Genomic DNA, 22,938 nt, shown 5'->3' with positions numbered 1-22,938 from the left:
GACAATGTCTAATTTATAGAAAGGTGTGGTGTATTACTCTGACTAGCTCCTGCCAGTTTGAGTACATGTGACCATGAACCCAAGAGGAACACATAAGGACAACATTCATAAATCATACAGACACATCTTTATTGATAAGATCGGACAGTGGATTATGTGCATTCATGATGACATTGCCTTTTTCCTCTCCCCGTGGGATTTTGAAGTGTGCTTTGTGCGAGTTTGTGTGTGTTTTTATCTGATAACGTTGGAACAATGGTAATGTTAAAATAGAAAATCCCCCCCCCAACACGCACGCACGCACAAAAAAGGAAAACATCCATTAACATTATGCAGGGTGTACACACACATGCACAACGCATGAAAAAAACGTTCACAGATTTCAACCTTTCAATCAAGCTCAGGTCTACTGTGAGTAATTTAAGATTCCTCCATTTGAAAGAAGGCTACGTGGTAGCCTGGTGATGAGGAGGCCATAGTAAATGATAAGCAATAAGAACAGAAACAGTAAATATACAGTATCTAATAGATCTTTGCTGCCTTCCTAATACAAAGTGACACTAGCAGACAAATTGCATTGGAAAATACTAATATGGTCCCCCGTTGAACAAAGAAATTATATGACGTGAAAAATATGTTTAAAAACAAACAAATAGATACACTAGAATGTCTTTAGAATTTCACAGAATCACATGACTGAATCCATGGTTGATGTTTCTTGGTTGTTGAAGAGTTGTTTGTCTGTTCCATCACAGATGTAAAAACTAGCCACAAACAGGATACACACTACACACACCGTCAACATCATTATACTGAGATCAGAAATGGTCTATAATTAACATCATACAGGACCTGCATGGCAATTAAGCACAGATATAAATTCAAATAGTAGAAAATTGAATGTTTTGGCAGAGACATAAAATCTTTCAACACACTAGAGAATCCATAGTAATATTGTTTTGATGCAGTAGTTACATTGATACATTGATAGTGGTTTCAGGACATGCTCATTCCTGTTCCCACTTGCTGCCTGGCCAACAAGTAGAGGCTAGTCTGGGGTATTTTAGCCTGCCCTCAAAATGAGGCTAAAGACCATCTCAGGTCATCACTGGTCATTCTCTGTCAGCTTGTCCAGGTTGCCTGAGCGATGTGATGTGGAAGACTCTCCAACCACCGACGTGGACATCTGGAAACTGTCCATCAAACCCTGAGTGGGTGAAGACAGAAAGAAAAGGACAATGACCCAATTAGTGTATCAGACTAACTGGCAGGTTGTGACTGGTAGTCAGAGTTTCCCTAGAGGACAGAGGCATAAAACTTAGAATATCTACAGTCCGAATTTACTAAAAAGATCAAATATAGATCCTTGTGCAACTGAAGGGGTTCCTACCATGAGAGGATAAAAAAAAATACTCATGCCTAAATCAGAGACTTATGTGTTCAAAAAGACTACTAATGCACAAAGCAAATGAATGCAAACATCATTTATGAAGCTTATTCTTGGATAGGAACATATAGGATGTGATCAAGGATATAGTGCCAAAAAAAGCTATTAACTGAGGTGTGGAAACAGGCATGATAAGCGATGTTGACGCGAGTATAGTAATCAACACCATTTCCTCCTAATAGAGGGAGTCTGGGTAAACAAGATAAAACAGCAAGGGCACTGGGCTAGCCCACAGACTGACTGGAGATCAGTGTTTCCTGAGGACACTAAGCCGTGCCTCCTCACTAGGCACTACGATCTTAGATCAGACCACAGTGCATATTCCCTGACGGTTTCAGTGTATGTTGCTGAAGATACTGACTGGAGATCAGCCAGACAGTACTTGAGGCCTCAGTTTGAAACAAAAACAGGATATCTCACATTAGCCTAAATGGAGAGAACTGAGTCATTTCCCCTCATCAATGAAGATAACATTAACACTGAGGCCAACGTCCAAAGTTGAACATGGTAATGAGTTTATACACCCAGATAGGCCTTTTTACAAAGCTTTCCATCTAAATCAATCTGTGTTTTCTTACAGTAAGACTGTACAGAGTATAAGTGGATGTGAATGATATCCTTTTGATATCACAGTTTGGGATGACATCACATATGGCTGCAGTGGTCATCCCAGCATTGCCTCAGGGCTAACCTGGTGGTTCTGCCAGGGTAGGTTGGTGTTGTGTTCCTTTGCTGTGGGGTCTGTACCTGGGATCTAGGCTGGCCAGGGGGGCTCAGGCCATTTGACACCCCCTGACCATGCCTCCCTACTGAGGACAAAATGAGCTGTGGAGGGGGGTTCAGCGGGAGGAGAGAAGGACGGCTTGTCAGGGGACTGGGGTTGGACACCATGGTATTGGGTAAGAGTGGTGGCTAAAAGAGAGGAAATGACAGACCAACAGAGAGAGAGAAGGGAAATAGAAAAACACAATGTATTCTTTAAGTCTATTTCAATTCTGCACACAAATGCATAAACTGATGCCATAATCTCAGTATTAAGTTAGTTGGTCAGGTACATATTTGTGGTTAGTGTTCCAGTTGTGTGTTGTAATAAAGTGTGTGTGGAGGGCATGCACCTGTTTGCCTGCCTCAGAGACATGACCCTGGCTGGGCAGGTGTAGGGAGGGCAAGGAGGTGTTGTATGAGTGGAGGCAAGGTAGGCGGTGCCTGTCAATAGAGGCTGAGGAGTGAGGTCGCAGTCCTGAGGTCAAGGCCATGGGAACTCTCATGGCCCTGCCCAGGCTGTTCGACTTCCCTTTGTTCTCCCTTCGCTGGTACTCTATTGGTGATTGGAGAGCTGCAGAAGAAAGGAGAGAGAGAGAGGGGAGAGAGAGAGAGAGAGAGAGGAGAGAGAGAGAGAGAGAGAGAGAGAGAGAGAGAGAGAGAGAGAGAGAGAGAGAGAGAGAGAGAGAGAGAGAGAAGGAGAGAGAGAGAGAGAGAGAGGAGAGAGAGGAGAGAGAGGAGAGAGAGAGAGAGAGAGAGAGAGAGAGAGAGAGAGAGAGAAAACTATTTCTTCAATGTCCATGGATTATGCCACTGAATTTCTTGTGTTGACTGTGCTCTTCTGTGTTTGACTGATCTGATTTGATCACAGGAATGTGGTGAGAGAGTGGTGGTACTACTGTCTCTACCATTGAGGAAATTCCGTTGGGTGTCCAGGATCTGGACCACATCATTGACCCAGGCCTGCTGTGTCTCAGGGGATGATGCCTGCATGATGAAACGTGTCACGCTGCCATCAGTCCCCCGGGAGGTTAGGACCAGGCCACATGGATCCTCCTCACTGACGTCCTCCACACCCAGACAGCTGACCTGCAGGAGGGACAGAAAGGGGATCATCCACCGTTCTCTACACACACACATACACACACTAGCCAAGGACACATCTGGACACACACACATACTGTACACACATCGAAAAAGCTCCCACACATTTAATACAGAGACTGCAACCGATTGTTTTCTCAACCTTGATGCTGTTTTTGAAGGTATAGCCTGGAAGAGAAAATCCCTTCTTCCTGTCTATTGGCTCACTAAAGATGACCAGCTGCTCAAACAGGAAGACCCGCCTCTCCTTGGGTTTAGACAGGAAGCTGCTGTCCTGCTCGCTGACTGAGAAGGTGTCCTGCTGGAGGAGCTTCCCCTGTGCTGTGATCTTCCCCTGCCAGAGAAGTTTTGAAGGGATGTTTGAGTGAGTGTCCTGTCCTAATAGTATGATACAAAAAGTTGAAACCTGAAATACGATCTCACCTCAAAGCCTTGCAGCCTGCCAACATTCATCATGTCGTTACATCGTTTAGGCACAAAGCACATCACCTCCACTGCTTTCTGCGAGAGACAGAGAAGTAGGCACAAAGGTAGACGTGTAAGAGATTTGTATGTCATTTTATGCATTTTGTTGCTAAGTCCTATGCTGACAGCTGTGTCATAACTAAAAGTCAGAGGTGACCTCTCACCTCCAGCTCTGCTGTGTCCCTTCCTGCTTTGGTGTAATACTTCAGGAAGTCCTGAGGGAGCCAGAAAGAGAGACGATTGAGGTCAAGGGAAGAGAGAAGAACACTGAAAGACAAATATAGGATCCACAGCATTCCCATGTCATGATGTGAGAGCCACATTCCAAGACTGACATTAAGGAGCTGATAAGAGGGCTTGCAACTTATAGCTTTCAACATCCATCTATCAGTAAAGAGGAATGATGTGCCCTGTGGCTGACCACTAAACTGATAGGCTCCAATGCAGAGCGCTGCTGATTCTCTGATTTGGAACTCTGGTGTTTGTGTTTGATCTGTAGGGTTGGTTGAAACCCGTCCCGGTTTTCCCAGGATTGTTCTCTTTCTCGACTGTCCCAGGAAACTTATATTCTTTCCCGGGACATGAATTGTTCCGTTTAAAAAAAAAATGTACTTCTAAATTTGAATTTCATAGTTTCAAATCAAATCTCGTTAGGAATTTCCTTCTACTGCTTTTCTATTTTATTCCTGGTTATGTTCAAACATCCAATTTTGTGGCCATAAACAGGTAAAACACAGCAAAGATTGGCCATGTCATGTGTATACTTCTTTTTGATTGGTAGCAGAAATACAAAAGCTTACTTATCATTAGCTCTTTATCCGTAATCTTCAATCTGATTTTACCTCGTTTTATTTCTTTACAGTACATCTTGTTGTACGTGCCCTTCCACCCTTCTTGAAATTACGCATGCACACACAAATGCACACACACGTACCTTCAGCAAGAGCTGGTACTTCATGATCCTCTGAACAGGTTTGATGAGAAGGTCATTCAGCTGTAGTCTGTGATTCAGCTGCTGCCTCAACTCCTACCAGGGAAACACAAAACCAAGCCCTGGTGATTTCCAGCATTGCACACACACATTGACATGGATGCATACACACACACACACATGCACACACACACACATGCACAAACATGGACAGGACATTTAAAACATTTGTTGTATAATAAGAAGTTTGAACAGTGATTAAGTTGGATTTACACGGAGAGAGGCTTGGGAGAAGGGAATAATACAAACATTGAAAAATGTCCCAGAAAGGGAATTATATATGTTCAGAGCAAATTTGTTGTCTTTTCTTGTTCTGAAATAAAGCACGTACCTCAAAGTAGGTCTCAATATACTCTGACACAATGTGCTCAGACTTGGGCTTGTTTTGACAATACACTACGTACATGTGGAGACGCCGTTCCTGGGGGAAACACACACATAGATGAGAGATGTATGCTTTAGATTAGTGTGTTTTAGTGTGTGTGTGTGTGTGTGTGTGTGTATCTGCATGAAAGGGCAACTCCCAGCAGGATAACTCTACCCCTCTTATTTCCTTCACTGTGAACTTGCTCTCATTCCCCCTGAGTTCCTTTTGAAGTCTGTTAAATAAGAAAGGGAACTTTCCCTATTAAATGGTTCCGGTGGCTCGGAGAGAACAGTTTAATTCTCTGTCGCTTAATTAAACATGCTGGACTAATGAAGGAACTGGGAGGCTACAGAAGGACTGCTGCAGAGCTGCTTCAAATGACTTGGAAAGCCTTCATCTCTATCTCGTTTTTCCTGTCTTCCCTACTGTTGCTTCTACTTCTAGTACAGTTGTGTGAGTACAGTGTATGTACTGTATGTGTAGTTGTGTGTGTATATATGTGTGGACCCACAGCATGTAGAAATCTCTGTGTGTACGTGTGCACAAACAGCTTTCTCTTGCAACCCTTCTCTTCCATCTCTCACTATCTTGAACTTTGACTCTTGATTTTTAGTTGCAATGACAAAAACCCAGCTGTTTATTTGCCTTGACTATGTGTCTCTGTATCACTGTTCTATATCTGTGTGTGTGCAGGGTCTTTTTGTCTGTGTTGGTGCGCATTTGTGTGGCTGGGAGCATACATTGAGAATAAACACAGCTGTTTATTGCCTTTGAATGTCAATATCATCAGCCTTTCTGCCTCAGTTGAGTTTGCCGTTTCCTCAACAGACTGCAGTGTCTACATTAACTGTATGCAACCAGATCTTTGAGCTATGACCCCTGCAGAGCACTCTCAGGGAGTTATGCCAGCGCTGATTATGATTCTACTGCCCCCCCCCCCCCCCAACCCCACACCCCCATCCTGCAGGCTGCCAAGCCAACAGGACACATCTGGATGGCACTGAGCCACAGTTCTCTAGGAACATTACTTTACACCAAACAGAAAACACTGGACTACCCTAAGTAACGTTATCTTCACAAACAACGACTGAAGACAATTTTTTTCTGAACACGTCCTTAAGATAGTTGGCCTCTGAAGAGACACACATTAACATTGACATGGGAGAGAGCTAGAGCATACTGATGTTTTATATCCATCTCCTCCAACTGGCTTTTGGATCGACTTTCAGTGTAATTTCTCTCTCTCTCTCTCTCTCTCTCTCTCTCTCTCTCTCTCTCTCTCTCTCTCTCTCTCTCTCTCTCTCTCTCTCTCCTCTCTCTCTCTCTTTCTCTCTCTCTCCCCTCTCTCTCTGTCTCTCTCTGTCTCTCTCTGTCTCTCTCTGTCTCTCTCTGTCTCTCTCTCTCTGTGTGTCTCTCTCACACACATACACACACATAAACACACACAAAGGGGAAAAGAGCGACTCACATGTTTGATGAAGAGTTGAGCTAGTCTGTCCGGCTCATTCACACACTTCTCCAGCTCTCCCAGGAGATAACTGCATGAAACACCGAGCGAGAGACACACCGAGCGCGAGAGCAAAAGTAAACAAAGAAGTCTTATCCAAAGTAGTGGCCATATTCATGACAACACAAGCGTGCGTACAGACACAGACACAGCATAACTGGAGAAAGTCGTGTGGAGACCATGAGGAAGAAGACAAGACACACCGGTACGTGCAGGGACACATGCACACCTCCTGGAGAGCACTGACAAACATAACAGGAACACACTCCACAAACATAGATCTCTGTAGGGATACACACACAGAAGCTTTCACACATCAACATTCCACTGTCAGACATTACACACGTAATGTACACACACAGTAGGCTACACACATACACACACACATAAAAAAAAACATACTAAAATGTCTGCACTGCTATGTACAGTCTGACATACTCTTTATGCCAGTCATAGATCTGATGGATGTTTCCAAACACTATCTTGTCCTTTCCCTTCATATCTTCGGGTACTCCCTGATTGGACATGGTGGTTATGTATCCCTGTAAGACACACACACAGAGCAGGATGTGAACCCAGACAACAATAGACTGATGTTGAAGTTTCACAACACACACTATATAAGAGTGGGTATGTGTGCATGACATGCTAATGATTTGTGCATGTAAGAACTATGAAGGAGGATTCACACACCTCGACTATGAGTCCAAGGTCCTCCACATACAACTTCTCGGTCTCTATCAGCTCTGTCAGCACATATCTAGTGGGAAGAGAGAGAGAGAGAGAGAGAGAGAGAGAGAGAGAGAGAGAGAGAGAGAGAGAGAGAGAGAGAGAGAGAGAGAGAGAGAGAGAAGAGAGAGAGAGAGGGGGTAAAATCACCTGGGTAAATCAAAGCCAGACTCAGCTCTGGACCCAAACACGCTGACATACTGTAGAATGGTGCTGTGGTACAGCAGAGGGTGGATACATGGCACCTACATGCTCTTTTCTAAGGCACTCCTCCTGTCCTCCTCTGTGTCCATGCTGGCTGACCATTGGCTTGTAGAGTCGTCAGTGAAGGAGGCATGGTCCCCATCGTCCGGTAGAATGTTGGTAGATGCTTGGTTCTGAAATGAATGGGGGAAGTGGAGAGTTCTAGAATTTCACAAGAGTTTACAGTCATAGACATAGACATACTTGAATTGTTTAAGAAATTGTGGGAAGTAGAAATACCATTTAAGAATAGTTCCTAACACAAAATGCAAATAGATGAGGATGGAGGCTGTATCATCAGAAAGAGTAGAGTTGTGTACAGTTTCAACAAAATGGCCTCAGCCTTTACAGACACACTACCTGGTCTGACTCCTGGGCCCAGAAGGGCCCAGGGCAGACAGATAGACACTTAATTAACTTGGCCTAATTTGGTCTGGTAGGCTACAGATCCAGGAAGCAGACAGGACAGTAATATGAGGCCATGACCATTGTCCCGTGGACTTTTCCTGGGAACCAGCCTGACCAAGAACACCATCTCTCACCCTCACTCAGATAATACTGCTGTGCCCTTCCAACCCCCAGAGCAATCCTCGAGCAATCAGCACTCTCCATTTTTCTCTTTATCTCCTTTTATTTGGCACGGTTTGGTCTCAGAGTCCGTTTATTTCCCCCCCCTCTCACTCTTAGTGTACCAGAAGTCTGTGTCAGTGTCTGTAAATCCAGTGAGTCCTCCTCACTTATATCTAAATATGAAAATGAATGCAAAATCCTCTTACATAGCTTCCATTTATCTGGAAGCTTTTCCCTGAGCACTGAGCAGACCAAATTAACCCCTCTATTCATTTTAGTTTCTCTTTCTTTCTCTTCCTCTCTTCCCCCCCCTCTCCCTCCCTCCCTCCCTCCCTCCCTTCCTCCCCCCTCCCTCCCTCTCTCTCTCTCTCTCCATCTCTGCAATGCCCCCTACTTCAAGACACATGCACACACACCTTTCTCTTCTATCAACACTCATATTGAAGGCAACCTGTTTAGGTTTATTGGAACGTTTCCCCAGGTGCTGAGGTTACTACATAACAGTATCACACAAATATCACACAAGTGCATCTATTGAACTGAAATGGCCAGTCTGTAGATAAAGCAGATGAACCGGACCACGTATGTCTGTCTTGGAAAATTACAATTTGAGGGAGGAAGCTGAGGCAGGATTATAACAGAAGCCTTAGTGATTGAAATATTGACCTGGGGTTACAAAGAGATCAGTCATTATAGTGAGTCATTGGTAACACCGATTCATTGTTGTTGGAGCAGGGGAATCAGAGGTATGTGTGTGTGATGATTGACAGGGGAACACATATCCAGATAGCGTGTCTTCAAAGTCTCCACGAGACTCAATTCCACCTCCCCCTCCCCCCACCCCTAACCCCGCCCAGTATATCCTTCCTTCCCACGGCTTGACCAGTAATATCAGACTCTACTTAGTCCTTTTCTCCCTGCAAGGAATCCATGAAGGCTCTCTCCAAACACTCTGGTCTTCCACCAATCTAACTCCCATGCCTGGCTGCTAAGCTACCTGATGGGATGTTCCATCTGATCACTCCCAGATGAGGTCTGGAAAAGCCCACGTTTGATACCAGTCTGCAGGGCTTCAGGCTCGCCAAGCTTCCACAGGAAGTGAGGGGTAGGGGAAGAAAGAAAATAATTCTAAGTGTGGTGTGTGTGTGTTTGTGTTTCTGTGTGTGTGTGTGTGTGTACGTGTGTATGTGCATGTCTGTGGGTGGGTGCTTCAGTAAATCAAGCAGCAGTTGTGTTCACTGACACTGTCTTTGCATGGCAGAGCTATCCAGGTGAGTGGGTGTTGGAAGGTAGGTGGAGGGACGGGGATGTTTTGATAAACATTTGTTTTTACTGGTGAACGCTGCTACTGCTCTGTTTGGATTTTCTTGCCTCCATCCCTCTGGATTCCAATGCAAACCAATAAATGGTCTTCCAGCAACAGTGGTATCTCATGTTGCAGGAGGAAATACAATTTTAGAACATGAAATTCTAATTGTCCTTGCCTCATTCATTGGATGACACAGAATCCCACTATACATGAGTTTATGAACGTGTATTTTGTATTTTAGGACACAACACTGTACATTTACATTTAGTCATTTAGCAGACGCTCTTATCCAGAGCGACTCACAGAAAGTACAGGGACATTCCCCCTGAGGCAAGTAAGGTGAAGTGCCTTGCCCAAGGACACAACGTCATTTGGCAGGGCGGGGAATCTATCTGGCAACCTTCCGATTACTAGCCCGACTCCCTCACCGCTCATCCTTTTTCTTGCTTTCTCTTTCTGTCTGCGCAGTTTCCAGTAGTTTTAATCATAAAGGCATTGCTCAGCCTTAGTGCAACTAGGTTTTACTTATTGGGACATGAGTGTTCTGACACCTGTAATCTCTCTCTCTCTTACTTTCTGTGTTCTCAACCAGACAGAATAGACAGAATATTGTTTAATCACAAAGGGCCACAGTGTGTGTGCCTGTGTGTGTTTATGTGTGTGTAAACGTTACCAGACTGTCTGTGTGTGTCTCTGGCAGCAGGTCAGACAGATAGCTGTGATAGAGGGGGTGCACCGGGGCGGACTCTGCTGGATTAACCAGACCACTCGATTCCTTTGCAAAAGAAAAAAAGACACAAGAGACACAGGCAATATAAGAAATACAAATATACACTCAGACACACGTACACACACCATTCATTCTATAGGGGCTAGCAGAGCCTCACCAGGTCTCTCTGGCTGCAGGGGAGGATGGTGTAGTTCTCCCCCTGCTCCAGGGGCCTTCCTGGGGCCTGGCTGGGAGGGTGCTGCGCTGAGGCCTGCTTCTCATCCAGCATAGAGTCTTGCTTCTTTCCTTTCCCTCCTTCACCACCTCTTTCCAATCCGGTGCCAGGGCTGAGTTTACGGACAGGATTGGTGAGCCATTTCTTCAGGGCGCTGACAGAGCGTCGCGAGCCCCGGGGGGAGGAGGGGGAGCAGGGGCTGGAGCTACCTGAAGCCTGGGGGGGCATGGAGCCCACAGAGGGGGTGATGCTGCCCTCACTGCCAGCCACTGAATATGACTCTGTTGGAGGGGAGGGAGAAAGATATATTTCTGAAATGTATCATGGCTGGTAGGAATACAGAAAGACACGTATGTAGACAAACAGGAGAGCCCTTCTACAAATTGGCCGTGACCCATACATAGCTCTCAGGTGGATACTAACTCTCCAACTCACAAAAATGTGCTGCAATTTCCTGTTAAAGCCCAAACAGTAACTTTAGCACTGGGAGTTACAGTACTGTGCATGCAAGCCATATATTAACAAACCAATTCCAATAAAGAGGGATACTCTCTGTTTTCTGAGGAAACATCAGTAAAAAGAGAAACAGAGAGAAAAGACAGAGTATCCGATCTTAAGCTGACTGGGTGTAGTGTGCTGAGATCAGGGAGGGCTGCAGAGATGCAGAGAGGGGCACCAGTTAGGGGGTGGAAATAAACACTGAGGATGAGGATTTGGAAGTCTAAACCAAGCTATGGAATGAGCTCTTGTTAGAAGTCCACAAATAGATCCCATGTAATGGTGCACCAGACCCCAGCTGAAGTGAGGTCACCTCTAGGAAGCGCAATGCAATGATCGCTGTAGCATGGAGGTTTATCTTACAACCTGTTACAATATCTCCGCCAATAGACAGCAGGTATTGACACACAGCAATCCTGGCTGAGAACTCCTATACTCAGGGATTGAAGAGCCAGTAGACAGCATGCAGAACGCTCATATATCGAGCAGCAGAACCAAGGCTTGGTGCCTTTCTAAAACAGCCTGATATCAAGACATAACAGAGAGCATTTCTCCCCTCTAATAACAGCTGATACAGTAGCTGTCACAACAACACAACACCACTTCACAAGGCGAGAGAAAGGAAACTGTACACCCCATTCTAGGGGAGATTTAGAATACCTAACTTGAACTGTCCTTCTGGAGCCACCAGAATGCTTTTCCACGTCACTCACTTCCATCACAGAAGCCCTCCACTCCATGGTGGTGTGGCCTATATAAGGAGCTGGGAGCTGGGGCCCAGACACACTGCTTTGATTAAGCACCAAGAAATGATGGGTTTGTTTCCATTCTGCTGATCCTAGTCAAGACTGCAAGATCTCAGTGGCTCAGTGTTGTCACTTGGCCACATCCCAGACCCCAGCACTTGCTGTCAGCACATTGATGTAAGCTCTAATCATAATAACAGGGTCTGTGGAGAATCGCTGAGACACAGGGATTTGCAAGAAGCAGCCAACACAGCAATTTCAAAGGAGACGCCACATTGACAGTGAAAGTGTTCCATATATTTCTTGCTTGTTCACATCAACTTTCACCCTCCACTGGGTGTTCCTCCCTGAAGTTGAAACTGGAAAATTCAGATTTTTTATGGAACAATCTTTGTCAGTGTTCATATCCTTGAAATTGAGTGCAATAATTGCTTGTTGGGAGCATTTTGTACAAGTTGCCAGACTGGTTGAATGATTTAATTTAATCGAAAGCTTGTTTGTAAAACCTTGTTCATGTATTCAGTGTTTTCGCCTCTGATTGGTCACACAACATCGGTCACAGATGAATTGTCTAGTCCTATAGCCTGCAGTATACTGCAGTCTTAAATTAAACATCCTTTTATGTAATTAAAGTAATGCATCAATTTCCACTTCACCTTTGTGCAGTGAACAAACTAATTTCTATAATGGAGAAACGGAGAGAGGGGGAAGCGGATTAGAGTGACGGGTGGGAGGGTAGAGAGAGAAAGTCATTCAATCAAATGACACAGTGTTTTACACCCCAAAGGTACTGTAACTTCACTGGAAGCGGAGAGACCTGCAGTAGCAAGACAGCTTGACTGTGTTTGTATACTGATCACTTAGCCTCTTCTGCACGGCTTGGAGTCTTCAGATGATTTGCCACTGGACAAACAGACCCAGAACCCAACATTGGCCGAGCACACAGACACGCACAACTGCTCCATCTGAAAGCAACACATCTGTCCCTCTTGTCCTTTATGGGGAAGCACCTGACTAAGTGCACTGTAATAAGCATCAACTACAAGTATACACACACAAATACACACACACATAGCCATCTGGCCTTTTGGAGCCTGGCTACTTAACATTTGATGCTGTTTGCTGCCTCATATTCTCATACCTGTCCATACGTAAAGTGGGTCCCCTGATGATTCTGTTCCTGATTTTCTCATTACACACCAACGTTTTTTGGAAAGCTCCTCTTAATGATGCTTAACTGTTATTGTGACGTGCAAAACAAGGTCTCAGAGAGCCATAGGGTTCACAGTGTTTGTTTGAGATGCTTATGTAATAAGTCGTTTTCCCACAGAGCGACAGCTGGACTGCCATCCGGATTGCAACTGAAATGTTGAGAGAATGAGAAGGGGTTCCTTTAAGAGAAGAGAGGAGGAAGGAGTGTGGCAAGCTTTTGATTTCAATCCTGACTGAAATAAAGTAGGACTCCGACTCCGATCCTTGATGTCGGCAGTGCTGAGTAAAAGCAGTAGCTGGAATGGTTTCAAATGTTGCATCAAACATTTAATCTAACGTTGAGATAAATTGTAAAGACAATGATGGCAGTAGGTAATCAACAAACTTGCTATTTTATCCACAATACTGTTGAACCTAATGTAAAATATATGTTACATAGTAGGGGTGTGTAACTGAATGCTGTCTGTGGTTTTCATACTGTACAGAAAGTTGATAGCAGAACTGCACTGATCTCACCCAGATCCATATTTAGGCTAGTACTGTAATAAAATCTATGCTCCGTTTAACAAATGTCAGAATCCCGTATGTTAGAATGTTAGAATGTCAGATCCCATATGTTTAGAGAGATGTATGTATGTATGTGTTTCATTTGGAGCCGTGTTTTATGTCATAAACCCGTGGCTTTCAATCAGCAAGTACACATGTCTATAGTAGTGGTGGGTATCATGTCAAAGGAGCCAGATGGAGTGACAGATCAGATGAGCTCAGTAAATGTACACGTGTGTATGCATGTGTGTACTCATGTGTGTATGCGTTAGGGGGGTGTTCTGTCGCAGGGCAATGAGAAATTAGCCTTGGAACGGAACCACATCAAGAGCTTAGTACATAGTACATAAATAACCATTAAATCATACTAGGCAGTTAAAATACAGTGTTGTAATGAACATTGACTGAGTTGGTGCTGTTCCATAAGGGGGATATGATGTATAATAAAAGTCACACAAACAAGACGTTGTAACCAAAACACCAAAAGGCACATTTAAAATCAATGTGTGCATGTTACAATATCCGAAATATTGGCCATCGGGTTCCCAATTAAAAAATCAGGATGCATTTTATGATCATCACATAAAATGATAGCTTGGCCATCATAGTTATGGCTACCATGGTTCCCAGCCCCTAGAGTACCTATCAGCACTCTGTCTTGGTGGTGGTTGGAACTTGTTGGTATCTCCCCTGGGTTGTAGTAAATGGCTTGTGTGCATGTCTGAGTCTGTGATTGTGTCTGTGATTGTGTGTGGAAGTGTGTCCATGTCTGTTTTGTGGATGGTGCTGTGAAAGAATGAGATTAGTTTAAAGTTGATAGGACATGCATGCCTTTGTATGAGGTCATTATGCCTGCAGTAAACTTCAGGATTTTGGTCTCCAAGTAAGCTCCAAACTTCCTGTTGGATACCTGCCAAGACAAATACCTCTCAGTATACACAGTGCTCATCACCAAATCAGCAAATCTACTGTAAACATATTCAACCCTTTGGAGTTTTCTTCTACCCGCCTTGTGTGTTGACATCGAAAGCAAATATATGAAGATGTGCAGATTAAGAGTATCATTATCAAGCTGTGACAACTAAGAATTTAAGCTGCAAATGATCATTCATCTGAGACATCATCATTACAACATAACATGATAGCCCAGATGCTGATGTCACTGATGGATAAATGTTACCACAGTAGCCATCATGTGAGCATGGTATGGACCTTTTCTTCATCAATTACAAGATGTTATGAATCAAGGACACTCCCTTGGTGTGCTTGGGAAAGCAGGTCAGAGTTTGGTGAACACACACATACAAGACTTACACCATTGTGTCATCTCCACATTTCAGAGAGATGTTCTGGAACCAGACCAGCCCATTCTAACTCTGTGAGACAGCACACACACACTCTGCCACCATCATTTCCTTTTTAGTTAACACTTCAGTTAACATTTTACACATCCCGAAAGTGATGACAACACATATACCCTCCCCCCCTCCACACACACACACACACACACATACACACACACACACTTTTCCAACTCCTTGTTGAATAGTTAGTCATGACGTTTATGTGCTGGAATAAATAATGACTTCGTTCGAAGCTCAGGTTGCTTGGGGAGAGTCCTGAGTATGTTTCCTGAACATTTCCACAATGTATCCAGTCGTCTTCTTTGTGTTTCTAAACAAATCCACTATTACCAGGCCAACAAGAGGAGGGAAGGGAAGCCAAAGGGGGAGAGGTGAGAAGAGAGGAATCGATTTTGCTCTCATTCGGATTAATCTCCAAGTAGGCACTATGGAGTCATCTGGAAACACAGCCACACCCTGATCACTGTAGTCTTTTGACTGTAGATTAGTGTTTTAAAAGTCTGAAGTTTAAAATGTTATAAAGAACATTCAGTGTAAGGAACACCCTGCGTTTACATCCCATACCAACCTTTACAACAACCTTGAAGACAATTCAGTAAATTAAAGAAGGGAACACCATCTGAACTTCAGAAACTAATTTCTTAAGTGCGGGAGGTCTTCAAATGAGGGAATACAAAGTTAGCAGGGCTGACATTTCAAAGGTAGACTGAAACAAGTGATGTAGAAGTAGGAGAAAGCTTTCTGATTTTCCGAACACACACACACACACACAAACACAACCACATGAGCATGAAAGGACAAAACACACGTCAGCTATTTAAAGAACCACTGTAAAGGAGCCATAGTGACATCACTTAGAGGAGGTTTATTACCCCCCCCCCCCCCCCTCCCCAGCCTTCATTATCACTGTCACATTAAGAGCAGCACTTTCTCAACCTCTGACGTGCACAGTGAGATAAAAACTCATGGAAGAAGGTTGGGGAAAATATGAGTACATGAGCACACCAGTTTACACACGCACACAAAACTACACAAACACGACTGTAAATCCACAATTCATTTTAAATCACTGCTTATTTGATCCAGTACTACAAGTACGTACTTAATACATTGTGCAAATACAGTACACCGTGTGTACTTCAACAGCATGACAGTAACAGGTCGTGTGAGACACGACCTGAACGGATGTGGAGAAGTGACCAACACCACCAGAGATAATCTGGAATCTGCTGTTATTCCTGCTTTAGATTAGAGGGAGACAGAACAAGAGTGTTATCTAAGCATAATGCTTCACTCATTTACCCATTTCACACTGATTCTATTTGCAGAGCGTTTGTCTATCTGCCTGTCAGCCTGGAGAGCATCTCCAAAATGGGAACAACAGAGGATTTAAGACAGAGAGAGAGAGAGAGTGTGAGGGGGGAGGGGGAGGGTTGGGCTTTAGTCAGACTGGATTGTGTGGAGGAGGAGTCACATCACTGTGGTGCTGCAGTTAACTAAATCACTTGCTATTATTGCCCTTTGCCAAGCACAAACACACATACATGGACACACACACCCACACATGCGGTGCCACATAAACAGTGGGCAGACAGAGATACAAACACACATATAAATACACAAAAACACATATGCTGCTCTATGAATGAGATGTGTCATTTTTTTAGAACAGAGATGGCTGTCTAGGTCAAGCTAGATTACACAATGTTTCCATTACCAAGTAAAAGTCACTGGAGTTTCTCATGTGGCCCATTAGTGGGGCTCTTGTTAAATGTAAATCAGTCAGTGGACTGTAAGAAGGGAAGTGTTTTCATCCTGTCAGTGGACAATATCTGGGGAGAAAGAGACCCTCCTTAGATCGGAACAGACGGTCACACACAAACACATACACCCACACACACACATGCATGTATATCCAGCCGTGCACACACACATCTCGTCTAATGCCAAAGCAGTGTCCCAGCTCAGCTGTAGCCTGATAGCCTCGCACAAGGATCCTGAGGAGCAATCTAGGAACAGAAGTCTAACACAGCACAGAAAGGAGCATTGTACTGCTTCCTTGGTATTGGCCAATCGAAATCATAGTTTGGTTAGCAATCAAATTAACAACATAGCAACAGTCAGCAGAACCAATTATTGACCCTAACTCTAACCATTTCCATAAAGGAGAAACATATGTAAGATGATTTGCGCCACTAAAATGTTAATTAATCTCCAAGTCATATCAGGATACAAACTTACTGTTCAAACTTTGAGATCATGTATTCATCACCAAACAGCTCTTAGTTTCTGTGGTTAGAAGTAAGGGGCATACACCTTTTTGACCAATCAAACAAATCCTGTTTCTATTCTGGGAAACAAGAGCATTTTTGTAAAAGGACCGCTTGATATGTGTGTTGGGGGGTGGAGGGTGCTTCAGCCTTGCTTTTGGGGGGAAAGGAATGTTAGGAGAGTGACTCAGTGACTCCTGCGTTTCCATGATCCAATGATCCAAGAGCAGCACATTCCGAGACATTGTGGAGTTCCAGATGTGAGTGTGTATCGCTGACACACACCACTTGTCTAAGTTTTAAAGATCACCGGTACCTATATTTCTTCGACATTTACTATATATACTATCTCTCTCTCTGAATCACTTGCTCTCTCTCTCTCTTTCTCTCTCTCACTCTCTCTTTGGACCTAGCTACATCCCTGCACATACATAACTATGTCTTCATAAAAACTTTACAGCCAAACATGTCATAAATGACCAAACAAACTACATGTTTCTGATCCTACTATGATAGGACAGCACCTCATTTCTGAGTCTCTGTTCAAGTAAGACATATCTAATTTCCTCAAAGGAGTTTGAGTTTGGCAAAAAACATCACAACTAATTCTTTTCCGGCCTCTATACGTAGAGAGAAGAGTAGAGAGGATATAGGAAACTAAACCAGAGTACAGAGACCTGTGGTTCTTTAAAGGGTGCAGGGAAGTTAAAATGTAACATGGACAAGACAGCGTTTCCTTGGAAAGAGTGTTCTAATAGAGAGTCTGCATCAGCATGAAGGATCCAGAGTCAGCTGGAAGTACTGTGGAGTCAGACGAGGGGAGCCTCCCTTAAGGAGTATCAGAAGCCCAGCCTCCAGGAGAGGGATCCACACCATCTCTAGCTGTCACACTTCACAGATTCCAGCATAGATTTAGACGGCTGCTCAAAGTACTCTTCAGAGTGCCCATACCATTTGTTGTTTCTAAAAACAGCTGTATGAATATTAGCAACAAACGAAGCTTAGAGGATACCATTTGCGCTTCTAAACCAGCCCAACTATGGACCAGAGTCCTCAGGACATCCTACTGAGGGTTTGGTACAAAATTAGATATAATATCTTCATTCAGTAAGGGGTATAATCTGTTGATTCTTTCACATAGTTTGACCTCCAAACGGAAGATGAAAATAAAAAAACAAGCTGCGCTCAAACTGTGGTTAGAGATATTAGTCTTTAAAAAACAAACATGAAGTGAACACGTACCTCTGACTCGAGCATAACAGCAGCCACACTTGGTGAGCACTTTTCTGAACAAGTGTTGGCACCCACACCCTCGTTGATGACCCCCCTTCATGTTGACCCACTTGACCCAAAACTACCAGTGGTGGACATGGCAGAGACACAAACACATGAGCACATGCACTGGAAAGCACACAGCCCCTCGGGGTATGTCTCTGGGGGTAATCCGAAAGCCAAGGAAAAATAAATAATTAGAATGACAGAAAAATGTTCTCTCTCCTATAGAAATTCCACAGTTGATTAGGATCCCATGTTTCATAAAAAAAAAGAGAAAAAGCAGGATGGGAGAGAGAGGTAGAGATACTGTGAGCTCTCCACATCTAACCCAGCTCACTGTATGGTCAGATGGTGGGCAAACATTGTGAGAGAGCAAGCGAGAGAAAGACAGCGAACGAAAGAGGGGAGGGGATGTGATGAGAGAGAGAGGGAGGGAGGGGATAAAGGTGGAGTCTCTGGCTCTGCTTGCTCTCGCTCTTTAAGCATAGAGTTCCCACCCCCTCTTTTTTCCTCCCGTTTTCTTCCCTCTCCTGCATTGCCTCAGTATTCATTGTTATCTACCCAATTACTGTCCGTCTCTGAGCTCCTTTGATGTTTCATCATGTGGTACACTGAACACGTGATTGTACTACACAATGATTGTGTAACACAGTCGCTGTTTGTGTGACTAAATAAATTCACATTCATATTTTCCTGTACACTACCTGTGTCATTCTACTCCATCTGTACCCATAGCAACTGTACGTTGTTGTGGTCTCTATCACTGTATTTTCAGTCAAAAAACGAAACAAAAGTCAAGCCAAATAACCACAGATTATTGTACTCAGACACAGCAACACAAGATTCAGTGGGAGGGCAGCTCCAAAACTGTCTGGGAAAAAGATCTTAGAAGAACTTGGCCCATGCAATTGTTTTTTTCTAAATGTATCCATGTCATTTTTAGCAGCCTCAAGAAAGAACGACAACAAGTGAAGTAGAACATTTAAAGAAATGCTTAGATGCATTCTTCCCAACCGCTGTGGCCCTGAGAGAATCTCCTTCTCTTCACTGTCAACCAGCATCATTACGACATGTAAGCACTATCTTTTAGTACACAAGCTTTAGGGAGTCAGATGGCTGAGCGGTTAGGGAATTGGGCTATTAATCAGTAGGTTGTCAGTTTGATTCCCAGCCGTGCAAAATGACATTGTGTCCTTGGGCAAGGCACTTCACCCGACTTGCCTCGGGGGAATGTCCCTGTACTTACTGTAAGTCGCTCTGGATGAGCGTCTGCTAAATGACTACATGTAAATGTAGGACACAACCACCTTTGTCACTCTACTGTTGGATGAGTGCAATATGAGTGCAGCAGGACAACACACTCTCGCCAGTCTAACAACTGACTCAGCAGTTTCAAAGCAGTGGGGAAAGAATATGAAAGCCAAACAGGAGAAGGATTCAGAGTTGACATTAAAACTGGACACAAATACACCCAGCACTAACTGGCTTGTTCACTCTCTCATAACTGTTCAGATTTACAATCATGGTCTCTTAGCCTGTGCTCTTCTTCAGCTATCCCGTTTCTTCTTATGAACTGTGCAGGGATTATGTCCAGTCCAGAGATGTCATCGTGCTTCTTTCCCCTCTCTCTTCAATTATATTAACTTATGATCACACATTTTGTACTTGAAAAACAGATGGCCTCATAGGGATCATCATTAGAATATATATATCTTTATACAGAGGAGAATTCAGTAAAGATAGGAAATATCCCATACACATGAAATAACAAAAATGAGTCCATGGATTGATGGCTGGTTATCTCAGATAAAGTATTCATGACCATATGATTTTTCCAGCACAGCTGTGTGTGCTCTCTGTTGCATCTAACTGTGGCCCAGGATTCACAATTATTATGTTAACATGCAAATGAAGGTGGCTCAGGGAAGCAGGGGCTTGGGAAAGAGGTATATGTGCCTCTTTCCCACTTCTTTCTCGCTTTTTTACATCTCTCTATATCTCCTTTTTTCATTTTCTTTTTAACGCTTTCCCTCTCTCTCTCTCTCTCTCTCTCACTCACTCACTCACTCACTCACTCACTCACTCACTCACTCACTCACTCACTCTCTCTCTCTCTGTCTCTCTCTGTCTCTCTCTCACACACACACACACACACACACACAGATGTCATGGGTTGCCCAGTGCAACACAGGAATCTCAATCCACCCAGGAGATTATGACTATAAAAATATCAAAATGCACTGGGTCCCTTGGCTATCTACTTAAGCCTTTTAAAAGCCCTGCTAAATGATGGTCCAGTGAGCTGAAAAGCCCTGACCTTTCACCAATGTATAACGGTGTGTGCTTGCTAATGTAGTGGCGTGTGTGTCGTCATGGACAGGACAGGACAGGAGTCAGCGACCATAAAAAAACAACCTGAATACTATATTGTTACAGATACAACTTAAACTCATCCACACACACTCTCACACATATTAGTTTAGGCCAATTCAGGCCTTTCAGCAGGTCCACTGTCCAGCATATGGCCAATGTCCAACTATTGTCCCACACCTCCAACTCCCCTATATGTCCCTGACTGGAGCCATCGCCCAACCAGATATGATAGACAGTGTGGGGAAGGGAGGGGAGAAAGGAGAGGGGGGAAAAGATGGATAGCAACAGACTACAAGGTTCTGGCCTGCAGCCCTTCAACTGCAGAAAGGCCCAGTCACTCCTTATGTTTAACAACACTGGCTGTCTTCAAGTCATACACACTCACTCACTCACACACACACGCGCACACACACACACACACACACACACTCTAAGATTCAGTCTTGTGCTGCCGCATTGTGGTAAGTCGCAGCACAGCAGCTTAAAACATACAATAACATTGATGACCATTGTATGCTGGTTGTCCACTCACGTATCTCGCTCTCTGAATGGGAAATGTACAATTGATGGGGGAGTAACAAAATACACTTAGTACTTAGCCTCCTCCCTTCCAATGCCAAGCCCTGGTACCTACTTACCTCTGTGTTCTTGGACACCACTGGATCTTCTGCTCCCCCTGAAGCCTCTCTCTGTTCCCCAGCTCCCCTCCCCCAGCAACAGGCCGTCATCATTGTTCTCTAAGATCTTAGACATAACAGGGTTAAGCAAAAGAGATGGCAAAAAATTGCTTTAAAAAAAAAAACACTCGTAAATATATAACAATTCCTGTGAAAAAAACATTGTAGGTACAGAAGAAAAGTTATGAAATGAAATGGCATTAAGTGTTAATGGTAGAGGTTATTACAAAAGTGTAAGAAGGTTGAAGGTCATGTTACCAAAATAAAATCTTTGTTAACATCCCCTTACCCCTGGAAAGCCCCCCTCTCCTGTACCAAGTTTTACTTGTGTATTTCATTTGTACCACTAAAACGAAATGAAGTGTAACTACATCGCAGTACCCATTGCTAAAATGTTGTTAGTAAAGGGGTTGCTATGTAGTTCCATGGTTGTTAATGTACTAGTGTAAATTGTTGCAAATTTTTGTTTATTTTTTGCAGTTTGATGTTTCAGATTTGACTTTATACAGAGCTCAAACAAACCTTCATAAAAAAAATAGCTTTACAAACAATACACAATTCAGGACTGCCCAGTTTTTTCTCTCTCCTATTTATTTTCCCTTCTTTCTCATCCTAATGAGTGAGGCTTTTTTATCTCTGTGTAATGTCTTATAGACTGATAATGTCTGGATAGCTACTTTCTGGCAAAAGCAAGCTATGGTAGGTGCTAGCTAGCTTACTGCTGACTTGTACTTCGATATGGGTCAGATTACCTCACTCACAGGTGTAATTATCCACAGTCTCCATAATTTGTTTTAATCAAAGGTGTAAACAAACATTTAACATATTTCATTTCATTGGCATTCCAGCCAAACCACACATGCCACATTATACATGAACTACTCTTGCTCCATTTCAACACACTCACCCAGTTCTGATTACGTAGTCTAAAGGATGTGAGTCTATCTGCCATGGAGTCCAAAAGCTTATCAGTCCGCCCCTGGATCTCAGCCAGTGCCTTCATCTTGCACCTCTCTGTCTGTCCTTCTTTTGTTTGAATATTTCTTTTTTCTTTAGATCCTCTGTACTTCACTTTCTCAGGAGGATGGAAACGCCTGCTATTCTGTTTATATCAGTATCACCTCCCTGCTTCCTCTCTCACCTGTACTCACACACACTCTGCACAGTAAAATCCTCAGGAGGAGAATGGCAGTTTCTTTACTTCCCTGGGGAGAGTTGGAGATCAGATCTGCGGTCCTTCTAGGTGGGAATGGGATCCGTTTTCAGGCAGTCCTGGTCAAGAGAGTACCACAAGCTCTCTGACAAGCGCAGTCGTCTCTCTCCTTAAACTTTGACTGTGTCCACTCCCAGTGAAAAACAAATAATCCACTCATTCAGTCTAAAATTTACTTTTTCCCAACAGAAGAAAGTGTAATAAACCGGAGACTTTCCGTAAAAAGTTCCTCATCGTTTTTTGTTCAGTTGTGTTGTGGATTTCCATCATGTTCCATGATCTTGCATCCCAAAACCAACTTTGGTTGGGAATAAAGGAAATATTCA

At 43.7% G+C, this 22,938-nt stretch overlaps 1 protein-coding gene across 3 annotated transcripts; it reads right to left on the bottom strand.

The window, feature by feature from the left end:
- Nucleotides 1-112: 112 nt before the first annotated feature.
- arhgef25b (Rho guanine nucleotide exchange factor (GEF) 25b) lies at nt 113-22,937 on the bottom strand. 3 transcript variants are annotated; one of them, XM_047025628.1, is made up of 17 exons: nt 22,307-22,933; nt 21,361-21,466; nt 10,382-10,719; nt 10,168-10,269; nt 7,622-7,749; nt 7,337-7,403; nt 7,082-7,185; nt 6,605-6,674; nt 5,101-5,190; nt 4,713-4,805; nt 3,943-3,993; nt 3,737-3,814; nt 3,456-3,647; nt 3,118-3,298; nt 2,563-2,783; nt 2,195-2,359; nt 113-1,207 (listed from the first exon to the last, which is right to left on the bottom strand). In XM_047025628.1, the coding sequence occupies exons 1-17, from the start codon at nt 22,400-22,402 to the stop codon at nt 1,106-1,108; spliced, it is 2,184 nt and encodes a 727-aa protein (XP_046881584.1). In that variant the 5' UTR covers nt 22,403-22,933; the 3' UTR covers nt 113-1,105. The 3 variants fall into 3 exon arrangements, with proteins under 3 accessions (XP_046881584.1, XP_046881586.1, XP_046881585.1); XM_047025629.1 differs by having other exon boundaries at nt 1,115-1,207; nt 2,139-2,359; nt 22,307-22,937; XM_047025630.1 differs by lacking the exons at nt 21,361-21,466; nt 22,307-22,933 and adding an exon at nt 18,317-18,741.
- Nucleotide 22,938: the final 1 nt, after the last annotated feature.

This window comes from Hypomesus transpacificus, chromosome 9 (genome assembly GCF_021917145.1).
Source record: "Hypomesus transpacificus isolate Combined female chromosome 9, fHypTra1, whole genome shotgun sequence".
Taxonomy (NCBI): domain Eukaryota; kingdom Metazoa; phylum Chordata; class Actinopteri; order Osmeriformes; family Osmeridae; genus Hypomesus; species Hypomesus transpacificus.
The sequence above is the reverse complement of the archived record's forward strand: the minus strand, read 5'-3'. Positions and strand labels throughout refer to the sequence as shown.

Excerpts from the sequence above, each read along its gene's own strand:
- arhgef25b (XM_047025628.1), bottom strand. The coding sequence starts at position 22,402 with ATGAAGGCACTGGCTGAGATCCAGGGGCGGACTGATAAGCTTTTGGAC. Across the intron at positions 7,186-7,336 it reads ACCTTGGACTCATAGTCGAG|GGATACATAACCACCATGTC; the intron begins GTGTGTGAATCC and ends TGTGTCTTACAG. Across the intron at positions 3,994-4,712 it reads AGTACCAGCTCTTGCTGAAG|GACTTCCTGAAGTATTACAC; the intron begins GTACGTGTGTGT and ends TGGCTCCCTCAG.